At 36.7% G+C, this 17595-nt stretch overlaps 1 protein-coding gene and 1 long non-coding RNA gene across 4 annotated transcripts in view; one reads left to right on the top strand and one right to left on the bottom strand.

The window, feature by feature from the left end:
* Window positions 1-524: 524 nt before the first annotated feature.
* STPG4 (sperm-tail PG-rich repeat containing 4) overlaps window positions 525-17595 on the top strand; it is a 28619-nt gene continuing 11548 nt past the window's right edge. For 2 of the 3 annotated variants that reach the window (XM_039324478.1, XM_039324476.1), the window contains exons 1-5: window positions 525-866; window positions 5953-6015; window positions 7320-7577; window positions 9905-9969; window positions 11580-11628. In XM_039324478.1, the coding sequence (XP_039180412.1) occupies window positions 798-866; window positions 5953-6015; window positions 7320-7577; window positions 9905-9969; window positions 11580-11628 (504 nt within the window). In that variant the 5' untranslated portion in view covers window positions 525-797. Of the gene's footprint in view, window positions 867-1299; window positions 5539-5952; window positions 6016-7319; window positions 7578-9904; window positions 9970-11579; window positions 11629-17595 lie in introns of those variants that run through there. The other variant, XM_039324477.1, reaches the window with a different exon arrangement.
* Window positions 9985-15116, bottom strand: LOC120299564. Its single transcript, XR_005554440.1, has 4 exons — window positions 14540-15116; window positions 12002-12189; window positions 10786-10874; window positions 9985-10224 (listed from the first exon to the last, which is right to left on the bottom strand). It is a non-coding gene; the product is annotated as an uncharacterized LOC120299564 (long non-coding RNA).

The following is a 17595-nucleotide window of genomic DNA, read 5'->3' as shown; positions in this document are numbered from 1 at the left end:
GGATTTGAGGCAGCCTACATTCACAGAAGATACGTGGTTGTCCTTGAAAGAACCTTGCTGAATTGCTTCAAAAACTGCAAATGTACCTAGGAGAATTGATGCTGTTTTGAAGGTAAAGGGTGGTCACACCAAATATTGATTTGATTTGGATTTCTCTTCTGTTCATTTACTTTCCATTTTGTTAATTGTTAAAAATAAACTATTAACACTTCTATTTCTGAAAGCATCCTTAATTTAAATCTTTTTTGTACAATTGCCTAACACTCATTGTCTAAAACGAACTGGTGTAATGAAATGAGAAATATATACATGTATTTATTAAATTTGTTTGCTGTCCATGTCACCACAAGGTGATTGGGTGGTTTACAACATTAAAATGAAAATATACAGGGGGAGGTGGCAACTTCTATGAGATGATCCTGTGTGATATTCCTCCATTGGGGCCCCAGGCCAACTGATAGAACCAGGTCTTCAGGCTCTTGAGGGAGGTCAGGAGGGTGAGAGCCAAGCAAATCCTGTATTGATGCCTAGTTGTGTAATGAAAACGAACTGATATGGGTTAGTCATTAAAGCTGCCTTTACTGATAGGAAGTGAATACATAGCATCACAGTTGTGATTGTGATATTGCCTAGTAGCTTGAAGATGAGTCAAGGGCACGTGTGTACCCCTTTCTTTACAAGATGGACATCACATCAATTAGGCACACCACCAGGTTGGGAGCGGATATTATTCTTCCGCAAAACACACAAAAAAAATCTGCTTCTAGACCACAATACAGTAAGACCAAGAAGTAAAAATGATTGGTGGCCGTTTCTTAAGTCGAAAGGTTGAACCAATAACTACAGGTTCTCAGGAAAGACTGAGTGTGAGTGATGCATTTTGTTTTCACTTGGACTGTGTTCCAAAGGAAATTTCTCTAAAATTTTCTGGATCAATGGGCACATGGTTTCTTCTAAATTAGTTATATGTCTCAGAAAATAGTTACACCATATTGCTAAGTACGAAACACAGGTAAGCCAAAACACTGCGTGCAGTACTTTCTACCCCATGTTCTAAACTTTTTTAATGGATAGGAAGGTAAATTAAAATGTTAGTTGATGTTAGTATTTTTATTTTTAAGAAAGCCTTTGGAACCATATCAGGAACAGAGATGTTTCTTTATCTTATTGCAGTGTTTCCCAAACTTGACAATTTTAAGGCATGAGGACTTCAACTCCCAGAATTCCACAGCCAGCAACGCTGGCTGTGGAATTCTGGGAGTTGAAGTCCTCATGCCTTAAAATTGTCAAGTTTGGGAAACACTGTCTTACTGGGTCAAAAAGGCTAAGAATATTTGTTTAAATAGAACTGTAAGAACAAATGAGCACTTAAGCAAAATGCCTACTCAATGGAAAATGCAACCATTTAGGAAGCATCTCACACAGCATTACTTGCTCCTTTCCCTACTACCCTGCTCATTTTTGCTCCTTTCTGAGCAACAATGTACATCTTTTGATTTACGTGTCATTTTTGTTTTTAAAGTTTTATCAGAGTTGTAGGATGGAGCAAAAGGAACAGGAAAACCGCAGACATCAGTCTCATGACAAACACTGGGGACCTTGGTTCTATTAGAAGAATAAAACAAGTTGTATACAAAAAATGGCTTCTATGGATCTTCCATGAAGATCTTATTTAAAAGATCTTATTTAAAAAGTATTGAAATCATTTTGACATACATAGTATGATTCACACAAATTTATGGTGAATCAGTGATTTCAGAAATGCAGTAATACTACACATTCAACAATCCCTGCCCCCATTTGCTTTTAAACAAAAATAGATTCTATTCCAAATAAGTCACAATTTGCCATTTATCTAAACTTTAGTACAATTTTCACTGCTGTTGCTTCTAATATCTCTGGTCCTGATATGGTTCCAAAGGTGTTCTTAAAAAATAAAAAAAGCTGGTTTCAATGTAACATAACTTGCCCATTAAAAAAGTTTACAGACAATGGGGAGTGGAAAATACTGAAACTGGTTTTTTGGCATACTGGTGTATGTAGCACAATAATTAAAAATGCAGAGACCTTAATTCATTATAAGTTTGTGGAGTCACTTCCTTTGATCCATTTCATCAGTTTTTGGATGTGGAAAAGGGGATTAATAGCATCAGCCAATAAACTATCCATGTAAATGAGAGACTATTGTTAATGGAAGATGCATGCTAATACAAAATTAATAATAGAAGGAATCATTCAAACTTGGTATGTAACAAAGTTTTTGACTAGAATACATAACACTGTGTGTGTGTAAAACTGATGTGTGATTCTACGACCATGATCTTGCAATCCACTTAACTTAATTAATCGGGGAAGTACCAAAACAGGTGACATGCTCCAATAATTTAACTTCCCCTCTCCCCAGTAATTAAATGTAACTCCAGCAGATCCAGTCATAAACAGGATTAATATAGTATTACTCCATATATTAATATCTTGGGAGCACCTAGCATAGGCACCAATATGTCTATTCATAGCATCAAGAATTGGAAAGAACTTAAATCATCCAGTGAAATTCCCTGCTCAGTGCAGAACCACTTAAAGCATTTTGGACAAATGGCTATTTGTAGTTGCTAAATTATTCCATTGATTGACAGTTATTACCAGCAGGAAAATCACTCTAATATTTAACATGAAATATACTTCCCTGTTGTTTCAGCTCACTGGGTTCTGGTCCTGTCTGATTATGCCTTCTCTCCTTTTGACAGACATCTGAATACCTGAAGATTGCTATTGCATCTCTTCTCAGTCTTTTCTTCAGACCAATATTTCTAGTTCCTCTAACTGTTCTTCATAGGACTTGGTTTCTGGTCTCCTCACTATTTTGGTATTGTTCTCTAAACTCCAATTTTTGTTTTGGTGTTTTCACTATTGAGAACTGTGGTGCCAAGAACTAGAAACACTATTCCAAACACTATTCCAAGGCAGAACCAAATGAGACAATTACGATGTGGACTCAATGCTCACACTGTTCATCCAATTCAACTTGTTATTTATTACAGTGACTAGATTCTTTCCCCAAGTTTTTTCTGCCAAACCAGGTCTCTCTCATATACTTGTGCCTTTCATTCCCCCCCCCCAGAGGAAGAACTTTATATTATCCCTGTTAAATATCATTTTATTCATTTTGGCCCACTGCTGAAATCTGTCTAGATCTGTATGAATCTTATCTTGCTATTTTGATAATCATTTCATCAGTCTGTCTCTTCATCCAGGTCATCAATAGAAATGTTAAACAACACAAGTTCCAGCATTTTGTCTTGTGATGCTCTATTTGATACAACTTTTGAAGTTATATGGAACAATTTATGAGTACGCTCTAGGTGCAATCATTTAGCCAATACAATTATATCATCTCTCTTTTTTTGGTGTATCAGAGTTGATTCCTGGTTAGGACATGGACAAGACCATGCAGTTTTCTTGCAATGGCTTCAGAAATGATTTCCTATTGCCCTGTAGCTAGAGTTAAGAGAGAGAATGACTAACCGAAAAGGTTTGCAGAGGTCAAAATATTCTATGTCCATTGTGTTTTCCTGGTAACTCTGTCAAAAAAGAAGATATGGTTAGTGTGACTTATTTGTGACAAGCCCCAGTTGGCATGGGCATCTATAAGTCCGGCAAGGTAGTCCAGACCAAAAGCACAACCAGGAGAGTACTAGCACTATATTGTAAGGTTACATTAAACAGAATCTTGGGATTTCTCCTGTCTTTTATTCTCCAGAAAACTGGAGACATCTTTTACATGCCAGTTGTCCCATTTACAGCTCCCTCCTGTCTCCCAAGGTCATTCTCACATCTGAAGGGATGGGCAAAGGGAATGATGCCTTGTATAATTATATAAACACTCAAATGCTGGAATTTACATACATGTGTCAAATGTTCTGACCCAAGCATATAATTGGTATATTTGCACGATTATGTAATGGTATGTTAAATCTCAACTCATTCTGTGCTTTAGTTTCTGCCAACTTCTTGTTTCCTTCTTTGGTTATACATCCCTGCTATTTTCTAGTTTTTCTTTTCAGCATTTTGGAAACCCTGTGTTTATCTATGCTGGTGTCTTTAGATCTCTCCCATTTTAATTGCCACTGTTTGCAATTACACCTTCAATAGCCCTTTTTTCAGAATTTCACACCCTTCACAGAAAGTTTTCTCCTTCAGAATGTTAAGCCACTGGATGAATTCACCAAAATCCACTTTTCTAAAATCTAGTATGCAAGTGTTCTCTCTATCTTTGATAGCATAAATTCAAGGATAACAAGGACATTTTCTCACATTTCTGGTCACCTTCATTTCTTCAAGTAATTCCTTCTGTTGGTAAGGTTTATGTGTGGTATAGCAGACTCCTCCTCCTTGTTCCTTCTTTGTGCTTCTAACAAATGACTTTGCCAAGAGATGATAACATTTTGGGGATCTCTGACTCTTAGCAAAGTGAAATCTCCCGTTGTCGTTATTATCTTTTTAAAAAATTTTGTCATCACACCCTATAATATTCATCCAAATCCTTCACATGTCTACATAGTTTACAACATTTCCCTCCATGAGGAAAATAGTGCTCGAGAAAGCAAGCTTTTCTATTATCAAAATCACTGTCAGTCCTAATAGCACATAACATACCTCTAAAATACACATTTGCTGCAGTTCCCAAAGCCAGTGCTTTGTAAATACTCCAACAATCACAAGGTGGTAGCAAAGAGATACACTAAAAAACTCTGCTGCCATACTATGGACATCTGATATTTTACAGCCCTAGCTCAAGTTTCACTCATTGCCCTGTTTCTGGCAAATGGGAAATGGTTAGAGATGTCATAAAACCTCAATAATCTTCTGAGAAAGGATTGTGGAATAACAGAAACCTTTTGGAGAAAGAGTGGGACCTCTTAGTGTGTCGACATGGTGCCAGAAAGGTGGGCCGGTGCCAGAAAGGTGGGCCGGTGTGAATGGGCTAATTTCTGATTGGACTAAGCATGCTGTGGCATCAGTGTATTTATCTACATATCTTAAGAGAGCTTGCAAGCCAACCAACTTGCTAAAATAACAGAACAAAACAGGGTTCCTTAGGACTAGACAGAACAGGGTTTAAATATATTCAATTTGTCTCATTTTAGAAGGTCATTGGGGAGGGATAATTTGCTTGTCCTAGTGAACAGACAGATTTTTTTTTTACTCATCTCTTGCTTCTGATTGACATTTTTCACAGCTTGATGAAGAAAAGACCCTGCACAAACTCCTTTTAGGGGAGTTTACAAACAAATACATATTTCTCAGTCTGAAAGCAAAAACCCATTCTTAAAATCTTGTATCAATTCTTCATCTGAGCTACATTTTGTTCCCAGATGCTTGTATCTTCTTCTAAGTAAGAATGCTCAAATCCTTAGCATGTGGATTGTGATGTCATAGACAACTATTGCTGATTTGATGCAATAATCCACTTAAAAACCCCAGAGGGAGAGCATGGTTGGCAGCATCTTGGGCAGTAAATCAAGCAAACATTCCATAGTAAATGTTCTACAGCTATCTTATTTCAACTGCAGCTCTCATTATATTTTCTCTTCTAAGATTAAACATTTTAAGTGTATGGTAAAACTAAACATTTCCTCAAGTGAGACTCCTAGTGTCTTCCTGGAGACATCCTTCTACTTTTCTTGGCAGTATGGAAGCATTCTGCCAAGTTCTTCTTCAGGCTGTTTTTCAAGTTCTTAAACTAGCACTACAGCCCTTGACTTCCTGGTTGACCTCCATTTAAGTTCTGATCAGATTGTCCCCTTGCTTCAGTGATCAGCCCTATTAGGTTAGGTACTAAATCTACTGCTATTCTAAATATGAAACCATTTTTATTTTTTTCTGTATAAATATTAAGACGCTTTCTTACACTTAAAGTCATTCTTTAACAATCCTGATTTTTTTTTCTAGGTAGGAGAACATGAAAAAATACCATATCAAAGAAGAGATACATGGTGGAGAGAATCACTAAGGGTATGTAATGTGATATCTATTTATTCTTGTGTTCTTAATTTACAAGCATAAAATTTATTTATTAAATTTGTATAGTTACCAAAATATTGCATGTTATTGTATTATGTTCCAATTTGGAAACTAGTGCAATTAAGACAAGTGAGATTATTTAATAGTTTCGCATTCTCATTCTTAAATAAAGTAGAATTTAGGGATATCAAGTGATACTTTAGAACAGCCTTCTCCAACCTGACATCCTATAATTTCCAAAACTGGTCACATTAGTTTGAAATTTTGATAATTGTAGCCTAATATATATGGAAGGCATGAGTTAAGACAAGCCAATTGAGAATTATTCTTAGCCTATTGAAAATACTATTATACTCATAAATGCTATTGCAGTCATATTCCCGGAGGTATCTAGTTCTATGAGCACAGAATGTTGTACTAATTAGTTCTTGAGATGCACTAGTATGGCTCCTCTTATAATCTGTATACTTCTATGAATCATTGAAAATAACAGACTTGCCTCTCTTCATCCCACCCTTTGCAGAACACCTTTCACAGAGATTGTGTAGTTTACAGCCTGTGGCCCAGTTATATATAAAAAAGAATTAATGTGAGAATAAACTTCCCCAGGTTTCCCTCTAAGGTCTGAGCTACTTCCCGCAAGCTTTTGATTTTTTTGGCCTGGATAGACCTTTGCAGTTCTTCTAATTCTACTTCTGTGAATGCTTTATTTTACATTATAAATCAACATTGATCTACTAGCCTCTGTTCTGTTATTTCTGATTCCTTGTTGATCTGGATGATGACTGATTTCTGAAAATAACTGAATAAAAATATTTCCCTTGTCTTCTAAGTCATATATTTGAATTGAGCCACAAATACTGTAGGACATCTGAATATTTAACATTAACATTTAGACACCAGATTTCTCTGTGTTAAGTCCTTGAATTATTAAAAGAAATGCAATGAAATAAGAGGTGTTGGGCTATCTAAACGAATTATTAGCCCATAAGTGAAACATGTCCCCAATTAAACTGTCTTTTGGAAGATTTGCTATTATTTCCTGCAAGAGGACCATTACCTACACGCAGGTTATGTTAATTTCCCTGGGGCACCAAGATTGGTCAGTCTAGCCCAGTGTTTCACAATCTCAGCAAGATACGCTGAAGAATTTTGGGAGTTAAAGTTCACACATTTGATCTATTTCAGCAAAAAAAAAAGATACATAATGATCTGCTTAAAGACACTGCTGAAATCCATATTTATATCTTCAGATATGCAAAACATGTCATATATACTTTGTTTCTCTCTACTAGCCAACCCCAATCCCAGGGTTTTATCCTGTACGAGGTTTTCTTGAAGAAGCTCAGTTGAACCCAGTGAAGGCAACCTATAATTTTAAAGGTGAAGGGAGAAAGAGAGCATCCATCTATGAGCAATTACCTGATCTGACCTTGCAAAATGCTTTCAAGTACTATCCTCCTTCATTTGTGGAATTGGCAGAGAAAAGACCTGCTACTTATTCCTTTAAGAGTACTTCAAGGCAAAGCAACTATCCAATCAACAGAGATAAGGTAAAATTAAGTTAGGAATGGGGTTCTGTAACAATAATTGCTATTTTAAAGGAAAAGGTACATAGCCAAAATATGGTTTTGGATATCTCAGGGGCTACCATTAATATCCTGATCCTGTCTTATATCCCAATGGCAAGTCCTTCCAAGCGGGCTCAATGGCCAATGAATGAGGAGCAGGGAATGGAAAATCAGAGAGAGTTAGAAATGGAATGGAGAATCTCAAAAGAGGTTATCACCATCATCTTAGAATAAAAAATAATAATAATAGTCCAATCTAAAAATCTGGCTGGCAATGCAACAAACAAATAATAATAATAATAATGTCCACTGAGGCATTGCCTTGATATGGTTGTGGGGTTTGTGTGCTCTGAGGAGAATGAGAGCTATGCTGAAAGTTCTCTTCTCATCAGAGGGCCAGACAAAGAATGTCTTTCTCATAAAAAAATATGGTGAGACATAATTTACAGAAACTTATAACAAATCAGTCATTGTCCAGGTCGACAAGGTTTCAGAAAAAATAGAACAAAGGATAGTGGATCAATGTCTATTTATAATACAAACTAAGGTACTCACAGAAGTAGAATTGGAAGAATTACAAAGTTCTATCCAGGGCAAAGAAATCAAAGCCTTGCCAGAAGTAGTTAAATGGTAGATGGAAACCAGGTAAAGTTGGCAGTAGAGGAACCAGCATAGCTATTGAGTTGTTTTCATTCCCAAACCAGGCATCTTTTCATCTGCCTTCTCCTCAGAAAGACAAAGTCCTCTAATTAAAAAGCAAGAGGAACTGGAACAAAGAATAAATGACACAACATAATAAGTTTGTCTGTATTGAAGTTTATTACAAAGAAACAATTAGCACAAGTTTTAAATGCCAATATTGTAATATCAAATATGAGCAATTACTCACTACAAGAACCAAACCAACTAATGTATAGTACAGATGCAGTTATAACTGAATATTTGGGCTGCAAAATCAACAAATAAGAAAAAAAGCCAAACAGTGCACTAACAAAATAGAAGGCCAGGCTGGAAAATAAGATCAGCATGCTAATATCAGATGCAAGCAAGCTACAACAGCTGAAAGAAAAATAAAGAACAAGAAGACAAAAAAAAAAAAAAAACCACCTGATCAAGAAATATCACCTAAAAAGAAGGAACTGTAAGGAAACACAGGAGATCAGCAGATATGAAGTTCAAACAGAATCTCCGATTTCAGTCAAATCAGAAATATTTCTACCAGTCCATCAATGGAGAAACTGCAGCGAGCCAATCAATACCTGACAAAGAAGAAACAGTTTAGTTCTGGGCACAGATATGGGACAACCCAAAGAAATAAACAAGAATGCAGTTTGGATAAAGGAGGTGGATAAGAATAAAAAAGAAGTTGAAATGAAAGAAATTGTAATAACAACAGAAATGGTGAAGATAAGGGCAAAGAAGATCAAGAATTGCTCAGCATTGCATGAAGATAAACTGCATATTTTTTGGTTGAAATATTTTGACTGGTCTTATTGTCACTTGTTGCCAAGCTGTTTAACAACATGTTCCAAGAAGGTGAAATTGAAGATTGGTTAACAACTGATAATGAAAGATCCCACAAAAGGAGCAGCATCAGGCAACTACAGTCCAACTAACTGCTTAGCAACAACTTTCAAATTGCTAATTGGTGAGGCAGCTGATGTAGTCCAACAGCATCTAGCTGAAAACAACTTTCATTATCAGAGCAGAAAGGAAATCACCCAAACAACAGAAGAGCAAAACAGCTTATAATTGATAATTGGAAGCAAACTGGTAACCAGTGCAGTTTATAAAATACATAATAAGATTCTACACAGCAAGCTTGTTCATTCCTAATCAACATTCGAAGAGTCAAAGTAATGAAGAATCTTGTGGCATCTTAAGAGGTTCAAGGCACCAAAAACAGAAATATAAAATGTTCAGATGGTAGAATGAATTGTAGCATTTCTGATTGCATATGGTGAATACCTCCCTCTACTCAGTATGGTAGTAACTAAAAGTAAGTAAACGTTACCTAAAGATGTGTAAGTAAAACCTATTTGCAAATAGAAAATTAGGACCTTAGAGGGGAAAAAAAAAATCTGGTCATAGACTGGCTTCTTAGTTTCCAATTTGCAAAGAGGGTTTAAAGATAAAGGGAAAAGTGACTTTACATCTGCAATCAAGTACAGCAGTCCATTAGTTTATTTCAGCCATGCCAAGCCAAGGCAGGACAAGGCAGATTTGATCTCTTGGAAAAGCTGATCAATAAATTAGGCTACAAAACAAAGCTTAAATTCTTATACATTGTGCTTTTGATTTCCCCATAGAATATAAACACTGATCCTGGACAATATGATCTTTTCCCTCATCCAGTTCCTACTTTTCCTACTAAGTAAGTATACTTTCTAATCTTGTTTGCTTTTTAAACAGATTATTGTGGCATGTAAAATCTTAATATTTTTTAATTTGGCTATATTTCCAAGCAGTAATATAGCCCTTGCCTGAAGCCAGAACATTGTGGTCAGAGGCCAGAATAGATTCTTGCTGATTTCCATGAACAATTAGACTTTTTCGAGATCCTTCCTTATTAGAGAGGTACCTTCCATTTTCTCTGAGGGTGATGCAAACAGTCAGCAGGAGATAGGTCCTAAAAGAAGTGGCAAGACAACAAAGAAGTAGTCAAACAACTGTTTATCTTGCCAGGCTGGTCAGTTACAGGTCAAGGCAACATGTTGCCTTTCAGATTTCTGAGACTGTAATTGTCATAAGTCCACCCAGAAGGGCTAGTGGTTGAATTAGGGAAAGTGTCATTCAAACATCTCACATACAATTGGTTGTTTATCCTTGTCTTATTCTGTTCACCTTGCTGTGATGAGTTGGACAAATAAATTGCACCGCTATATAAATAGCTGGGAAAAATACAGATGTTTCAAAGGCATGTTTGAAATAAAATTGGATTGTAGACTCACTACAAGGAGGAAGGGTTGGTCCTAGAATAATCACTGACATTTCTGCAGCAATGCTGTGCCTTGGATTTCCAACTATTTTGGCATATTATTAAGGCCAGACTTTTTTGTGGATGAAAGATCAAGGAATGAAATTTAATGTGTGTGTTTTTTAAAAAAATGACATGCACATATGTCAATTGTATATAATTTTATGAAATTATAGTGTATCTATGTAGCCTGCAACAATCAGTTAAACTTACTCTCTCGGATTGTAGGCTTGAACCTTCCTTTGATTCTCAGTGCTATTCTAGGAAGGCCTTAGTCATTCTTCCCCTCCACTTGACTTCAGCTGGATGGTGAGAAAAGAGTTACAGGTCAATAGCCTTGAAATATGCTGGTGGAGTTAAATGGGGTTAAAATAACTTTAGTTTTACTGATTTCAATACTTTTGAGTGGTTCCTGGTAGTGGGTCTCTCAAATTAAAACCAATGAATAAAAACTAGTCATTAAAACAGTAAAATATAATACTATTAAAACAACTAGAAATAAAAAATGTACAAATTGAAATTCAGTTTAAAAATCATTCAGGCCTCCTGAACAAAATGTTTCAGACACTTACATAGAAACACAGACACAATTCATATCTTACATAATTCCCCCCCCCCGACACACAAACAAGTTTAGCAGAAGAAGATGTTTTGAACTTGGATCTTCTTAAGTTGGTACAAGATTCAAACCTTTACAACATAGCAGCTCTCAGTTTTAGCCTTTTGGGAGAGGACCACTAACAGTGCAAAGCAGACCTTCCAGAAAAGGGTTTTGAAGAAGACTGAACTGGGAATGAGGTTGGTGCAGGCCATTCCAGGGTTCTTTTGCATAGGGTGGATTGTTTTCAGGGGCATAGGAGCCTATGTTCTGTACATTGACAAAGAGGAAGACTTGTCTTCATTGACATGTAGATAAAACTAATATCTCCAATTTTACTGAAACTACTGTTATTTCAAAAGAACCTAAATGCTAAAATAATTTTATTTTCTCTCCTTATTCTATGTAGGAGCTATATGTTTCGATCTGCAGTTCAAAGACACCCCATTTTTCCTCTGGTAAGGTCTATTGATTAATGACTATAAAATGTTGGGGTTTCATGCAAAGAAGAAAAAAAATCCACTCTTAAATATTTCTTTTCTTCAAAATAAACCGTTAATACTTTCCCTTCCCAACTCTTTAACATTTAGCTTTTTTGGGAATAGTTACAGTAGATTTTTCAGAACTCGCCCTACAGCTGTAAACATTGCACCCACTCTTGTGGTGCCACCTTGAGTTTTGTTACTGTCCTTCCCCCCATCCAATGGATCCCAGTTTAATTACAGGGCCCACTGAGGGTTGGTATTATAGAAATGTAAATAAAGGCCAGAAATTCATTTTTTCTAAAAAAAAAAATCTTTTTCTTGAGACATGTCAGAAAAATGAACTCACTTTGCCTCTCCATTGGAGAATTGACCTACATGACAATTGCATCTGCTTCACACAGATACTTCCTCTTTCTCTTCTTGCTGCATCCTCTTCTCTTCCTCTTTCTTTTTGGCCAGTGCAGTCACAAAGGACCGAATCAGGTGCTGCTGCCTTCCAGCAATTCTCTTCCATTCAGGAACTCCCCTGGAAAACTGTTAATAAAAAATGACAGGAAACAATTGTATACCATTTATGCAAAGAAAGTGGAGCACACTGATAGAAAGAAGAATGGAAATTTACTAAGAGGGTTAGAGAACAAATGAATGAATATCATACGGTGGCCATGTTAGCATGACATGGCTAACCCCTCTGACATATTTGTACCTGCCAGTAGCATGTCATCCAGGTCAGTCAGTTTCAACCATTTCTGCCAGCTGCAGGGAGGTGAGCCTAAAAAGCCAAGAGGCTGTCCATAACCATGCAATTGATGCCCTACCCTTTTTTCACATAAGCCAAAAAAAAATCAAGATGGCAGCCATCATTATGCATTGGAATACACATGGGTAAGGTGTTCTCTGGCTCCTCCTTACCCAATAGGGATCTGGTCATCTGAAAGAAAGTTACTGAATAGATATTTGAAGATGCAATAAGGGCATAGAAGTAAATATGCTTCGCTACACTTATCAACACAAAGTAAGTTCTAATATAGGCTCTTATATTGGTTGGCCTTGCTCTTTGTCTTCCTCCGGTGGTGCTCTAGGAAGCTCTTGTGTCACTTCAGCTTGTGTTACTGAGCTGCTCAGTAAACCATGGCATTCTATGAGTTCCATGTGCACAGAGGCTCCAAACAGGCATGGATTTGGTCCACGGACCCAGTAACCTGCTCATTTATTCAAATTACTCATTTGTAATCATATCTACATGTCTACATGCAGAGATTTCTAAGTGATAACCCAGTAGCCATTTCTCCACTTGAAAAATAAGTGATGGAATATTGTAATTGCTACACTTGCCCAGTAGAATTCTAGTTTCTTAAGTAACAAAATAAAGAAATAAGAACATTTTCCTTTCTGACTTTATGGATTACTCTTTTCAATGAAGTGATTGCTCCAAAAACATGATTTTGTCTTTATCTAGAAATAAGTTGTGCTCTTGTCAAAAAGTTACTATTTATGCTACAGTCACCATGTTGGGGCTGCAAAACTGTTGATAACTATTAGATGGCAGGAAACTTGTATTTTTTTGTATTTCTTAGCTGCCGTCTAATGATCATCTAGATTTTTTAGTCTATATATGCATAGAAGAGAATATTTATAGCTCAGGGTTGAACTTTGATGCTCTCTGAGCTTGGTTGTTTTCTTGCAGATGTTTTATTACCAAACTTGGTAACATCATCAATGTTAAATATATGCTAAACCTATATGCTAAAGTCATATTGAAACCATTAAACCCATAAGCATTCTAACACTGAATCATCACTACTAGTTTACTAATCAGATTGGTAGTACTATGTTTATGTAAATCCTGGCCAATCCAAAAGTTTTATTCTGCAAGATAATAGTAAGAATCTATTATATATGTAAGAAGTTATAAAGCCAGGGTATTCATCTTCCCTGGTAAGTTTTACTGCACTTCCAACTGACATCTGTGTAATATCATCTCAGTCCTTGCACTGGACAGCCAGTGTTTCCATGGACCAGTCACCATACTACAAAAGCACATATTCCCAACTGAGTAACATAAGTTCTTGAGCAGGAGAATCCATGTAGAAAACTCCAGCTTGAACATTTTCATTATAAGGTATCTAGGGTCATGTCTTTCATACTTGACAGATGTGTTGATTGCAATTGTCCAAATATGGATTGGAGGAACAAGCAAGCTGACGTTATTGATGCATCTGTTCCCCAGTTAATAATACCCAGATTCAGGAGCCAAAGCAATGAGGAAGTAGTGAGAACTTCCATCAATATTAAGTAAGTGTATCAGATGGAGAGCCTATGAGTCACCCTACCATAATCTTGATAAATGACTCGATCCTGAAAGAACAGATAGGAGCATAGACCATATGAATCTCTTCAAAAGATCTATCAATCATATTCTTGAAACGCTGTCATTTTAGCACAGTCAGAATTATATAGAAGACCTTAAACTATATACCTGTGGTGGCTGAATGAGCCTCTCAAGTCCTCTTCCCGGTGTTTATGATAGGAAGAAAAATGTGCTTAATGGCGTTTTACATTTTGTAATCTGATCAAAGTTCACTTCAGTTTCCAAATTCTGTATTAAATGAATTTAGAAAGATGCTGGGTTTTTTCCCCCCCACATCTTTTTGCTTCATAGCCTAATGTTTAAAAACATCTGAATGTAATGCATGTACTTAGAATTGTTTTAAAAAATACAGCAATGAAAGTATTCAGAAAATGGTTACATTTAATAGAAAACCCATATTAGAAAAGTGGAGGTGAAAAGCAAATATTCATACGTAACAGCATTCCAGAGGCCAAGGGGCATCTTATTCTTGAGTAATCCTGGAATGCCAATCATCTTTGAAATGCAGCGTACCGTAGCTAGCAAGATCTCTGAAAATCCCGGAGAAATAGAAAAGTGGATCTGCTGGATCCTGAACTGTCAATAGCCAGTTGGCAGCTGGGTTAATTATGTCAGCTCTTTTGAGATATGCACATGGCTAAGCACTCCTCTTAGCATTCTGCATCACTGGCAGCTTCCAGACCTAGTAGGAGGAAACACACACACAAGGGTAGCTTCACAAAAAGAATATCAAGTAACCTGAGCATAGTGATTAGGCTGTACTAGCTAGGAAGGGGGGGGGCAACAGAGATTGTACCCCAACAGAGATTGATAATGGGTTCTTTGTTGGTGCATGAATAAAAAAAAGATATAAAAAAAAACAACAGAAAAATCAGCATAGGCGATGATATTATAGAGAAGTTAATAACAAGGAGCAGAGCAGTACAGTGGCCTAGAGGTGAAGATGCTCACCTCCCACTCGGAAGGTTCAGAGTTCTATCCTAGGCAACAGCAGATGTTTATCAGGGTGCAAAGAGAAAATATCTGCTGTGAACTCCATGCAGGCATCATGGAGTAAACGCCAGTAAACGGCCAGTAAACGCTCAGCTCCATTCAGTCGCTCCAACTCCACCCAAAATAAAGGGATTAAAGGATCGTAAAAAGAAGAAAAAATAATCAGGAGCAGCAGTAATAATGACAATAGATAGAATTTAATAAAGTAACAATTAATTGAAATTCCCAAAACTTCAAATTTCAATTGATTTGTAATGTGAAGACTTGGGCAACAGTTTTCTGTTACAAGAGTAGGGACGTTAGGAAATAGGTCCTTCATTGCTGGAAAAGAAACACTTCATCCAGATCTTAATTTCTTTGTGGAATTTGCTGCTTTTAAGTAGCATGATGACAGTGGTTCTCTGACTTAAAGAGTAGAATGAGAAAGGTAGTATGCATAGGTGTTGCCAACAGCTCTGAGTTAAGGTGCTTCTTGAAGCTTACAATTCAGTAATGGGCAAGCAGGTTTGGCCATATGTCGGGATTGATGGGCATTTAATCAAAAGTACCTGTTCTGTATCTAGCTGGCTTTTTCTGCTCCAAAATGCTGTGAAGCATCTGTAAAACAACAGTATTGGTACTCGTGATGGTTTCCTATATGCCTGGGGATGGCCGGAATTGAGTGATAGAAGGCTGGACTAGATTGTCCATTGATTTAATGCATTGTGACTTTTTAATGATTTAATGGTCAGATTGTCAAATCAATGAGAGTGGATTTAGAGAAGAGGTTTATAAAAACACATTACTGTAAGTATTAGTTATGATGCCTAGCAAGAATGTTATCTCCGTTGTTCTGAGGTAGTTTTGTAATTAAATTTGTCTGATTTTTTCCCTCTATTACAAAGCAATGTTGTGTTTCCCCACTTCATATTTTTCTGTGAAAATGTGTTATCAAGTGAAAGCGTTGTACCACAAAGGACGGGGGGGGGGGAGAATGTGACAGTTCCGTTGCTCCTAACACATGTTCATGCGCAGAAATGACAGTTTATGACAGTGATTTCCATGTACCTTTTATAGCCGAGCTGAAAAAAAGGCATATTTTGCTGAAATTAGCCATCAAATCTGCACTATAGAAAGGAAGAGCTGAGCTATTGAGAAGGAATCCAGACAGGCTGTTGGAATGTAGAAAATGAGCTTCTTTGGGTGGAAATTTCAGATGATACTGTTTTCTTCCTCTTTGTTATTAATTTTGGCCCCAGCTGGTCCATGATTAATAATATTATGCTTTCATGAACCACAATTCTCCAGGGGTGCATTTATTATCTAAGGTATGCTTTTTTTGAGGTCACTTGTGATTTTCTATTGTTTTTTTTTAACATGTAGCTGGAATGATGGTAGAGGAAGGAGAGCTTGCAGCTTTTATATGCCAATAGGAACTACATTATATTGAGTTTTGGGGGGATGATCAATAACTTAAAGAGGCTTTCAAAGTTTCATGGTGCCCTCCAGTGTAATCCTTGTCTTTTTCTAACTCTTGAAGTTTGTTTGGTTTTTATACCACATGTATTCATACATGTCAAAGAAGAAAGGGAAGTTGCTGGGAGCAAAGGCAATGTGTCCCTTCAAATATTTGCTGACCATTATCCTTGGTTTAAAAAGGCACGATGGCAACTGTGATCAAACCTTATCAATTTTATCATAATCACATACATGCTAAAAAGGGAGGTGCAATGTGTGGTCCATGGTTGTAAGTAGTACCTTAAAACTATGGTACATTTCTCCCTTGTCATTAATGAACAGGTAAATGATATATGATTGATTTACTCATTAAGTGCCATTAAACTGATGTTGCCCCTTGTATATTATATGGATGGATCCATAGGTTTAATTTTATTGCCTATAGTTGTCATTTTAATTACATTTATTTGCTATTACACTAAATAAATCCATTTTAACTTTTGTTCTTCCCTCCTCTTCTTTATTCTTGGGCCTGGCCATCTGCCAACACACCATCTAAAACCTACCATATGTGCCACATAAATAGCTTATGCAGCCTTGATTTAGCAAAATGATCTAAATTTATGATCTACGTTTTGGCAGGCCACCAAATCAGAATCTTTTACCAGTTGAGCCATTAGGCTGTAAAGGATGTCTGAGAGGTACGGACCACAAAACATATCCATTATAGTGTAATATAAACTGATATCTTTCATTTTTTTCCCTCAAAAAATTGAAAAATTCTACTTTTATACTAAACCTGGATTTGGTAAATAAACAGGATACAGCCTCACTTTAGATTCTGTTGATGGGAATTGCACTTTCCTCACTTTTTTCCATCCCACTCAGCACTGAATAACTGCACAGAGGCTATCACTTATTTATTTATGAGCCATAGTGGTGCAGTGGTTAGAATGGAATACTGCCGGCTAACTCACTGCTCACTGATTCTGACTGGCTCAAGGTTGACTTAGCCTTCCATCCTTCCGAGGTCGGTAAAAGAATTGTAGGCAATATGCTGACTTTGTAAACCATTTAGAGAAGGCTGTAAAACACTATGAAGTGGTATATAACTCTAAGTACTAAGTGCTATTGCTATT

This window comes from Crotalus tigris, unplaced genomic scaffold, assembly GCF_016545835.1.
Source record: "Crotalus tigris isolate CLP2741 ecotype Arizona unplaced genomic scaffold, ASM1654583v1 scf7180000024302.2721777, whole genome shotgun sequence".
Lineage (NCBI taxonomy): Eukaryota > Metazoa > Chordata > Lepidosauria > Squamata > Viperidae > Crotalus > Crotalus tigris.
The sequence above is the reverse complement of the archived record's forward strand: the minus strand, read 5'-3'. Positions and strand labels throughout refer to the sequence as shown.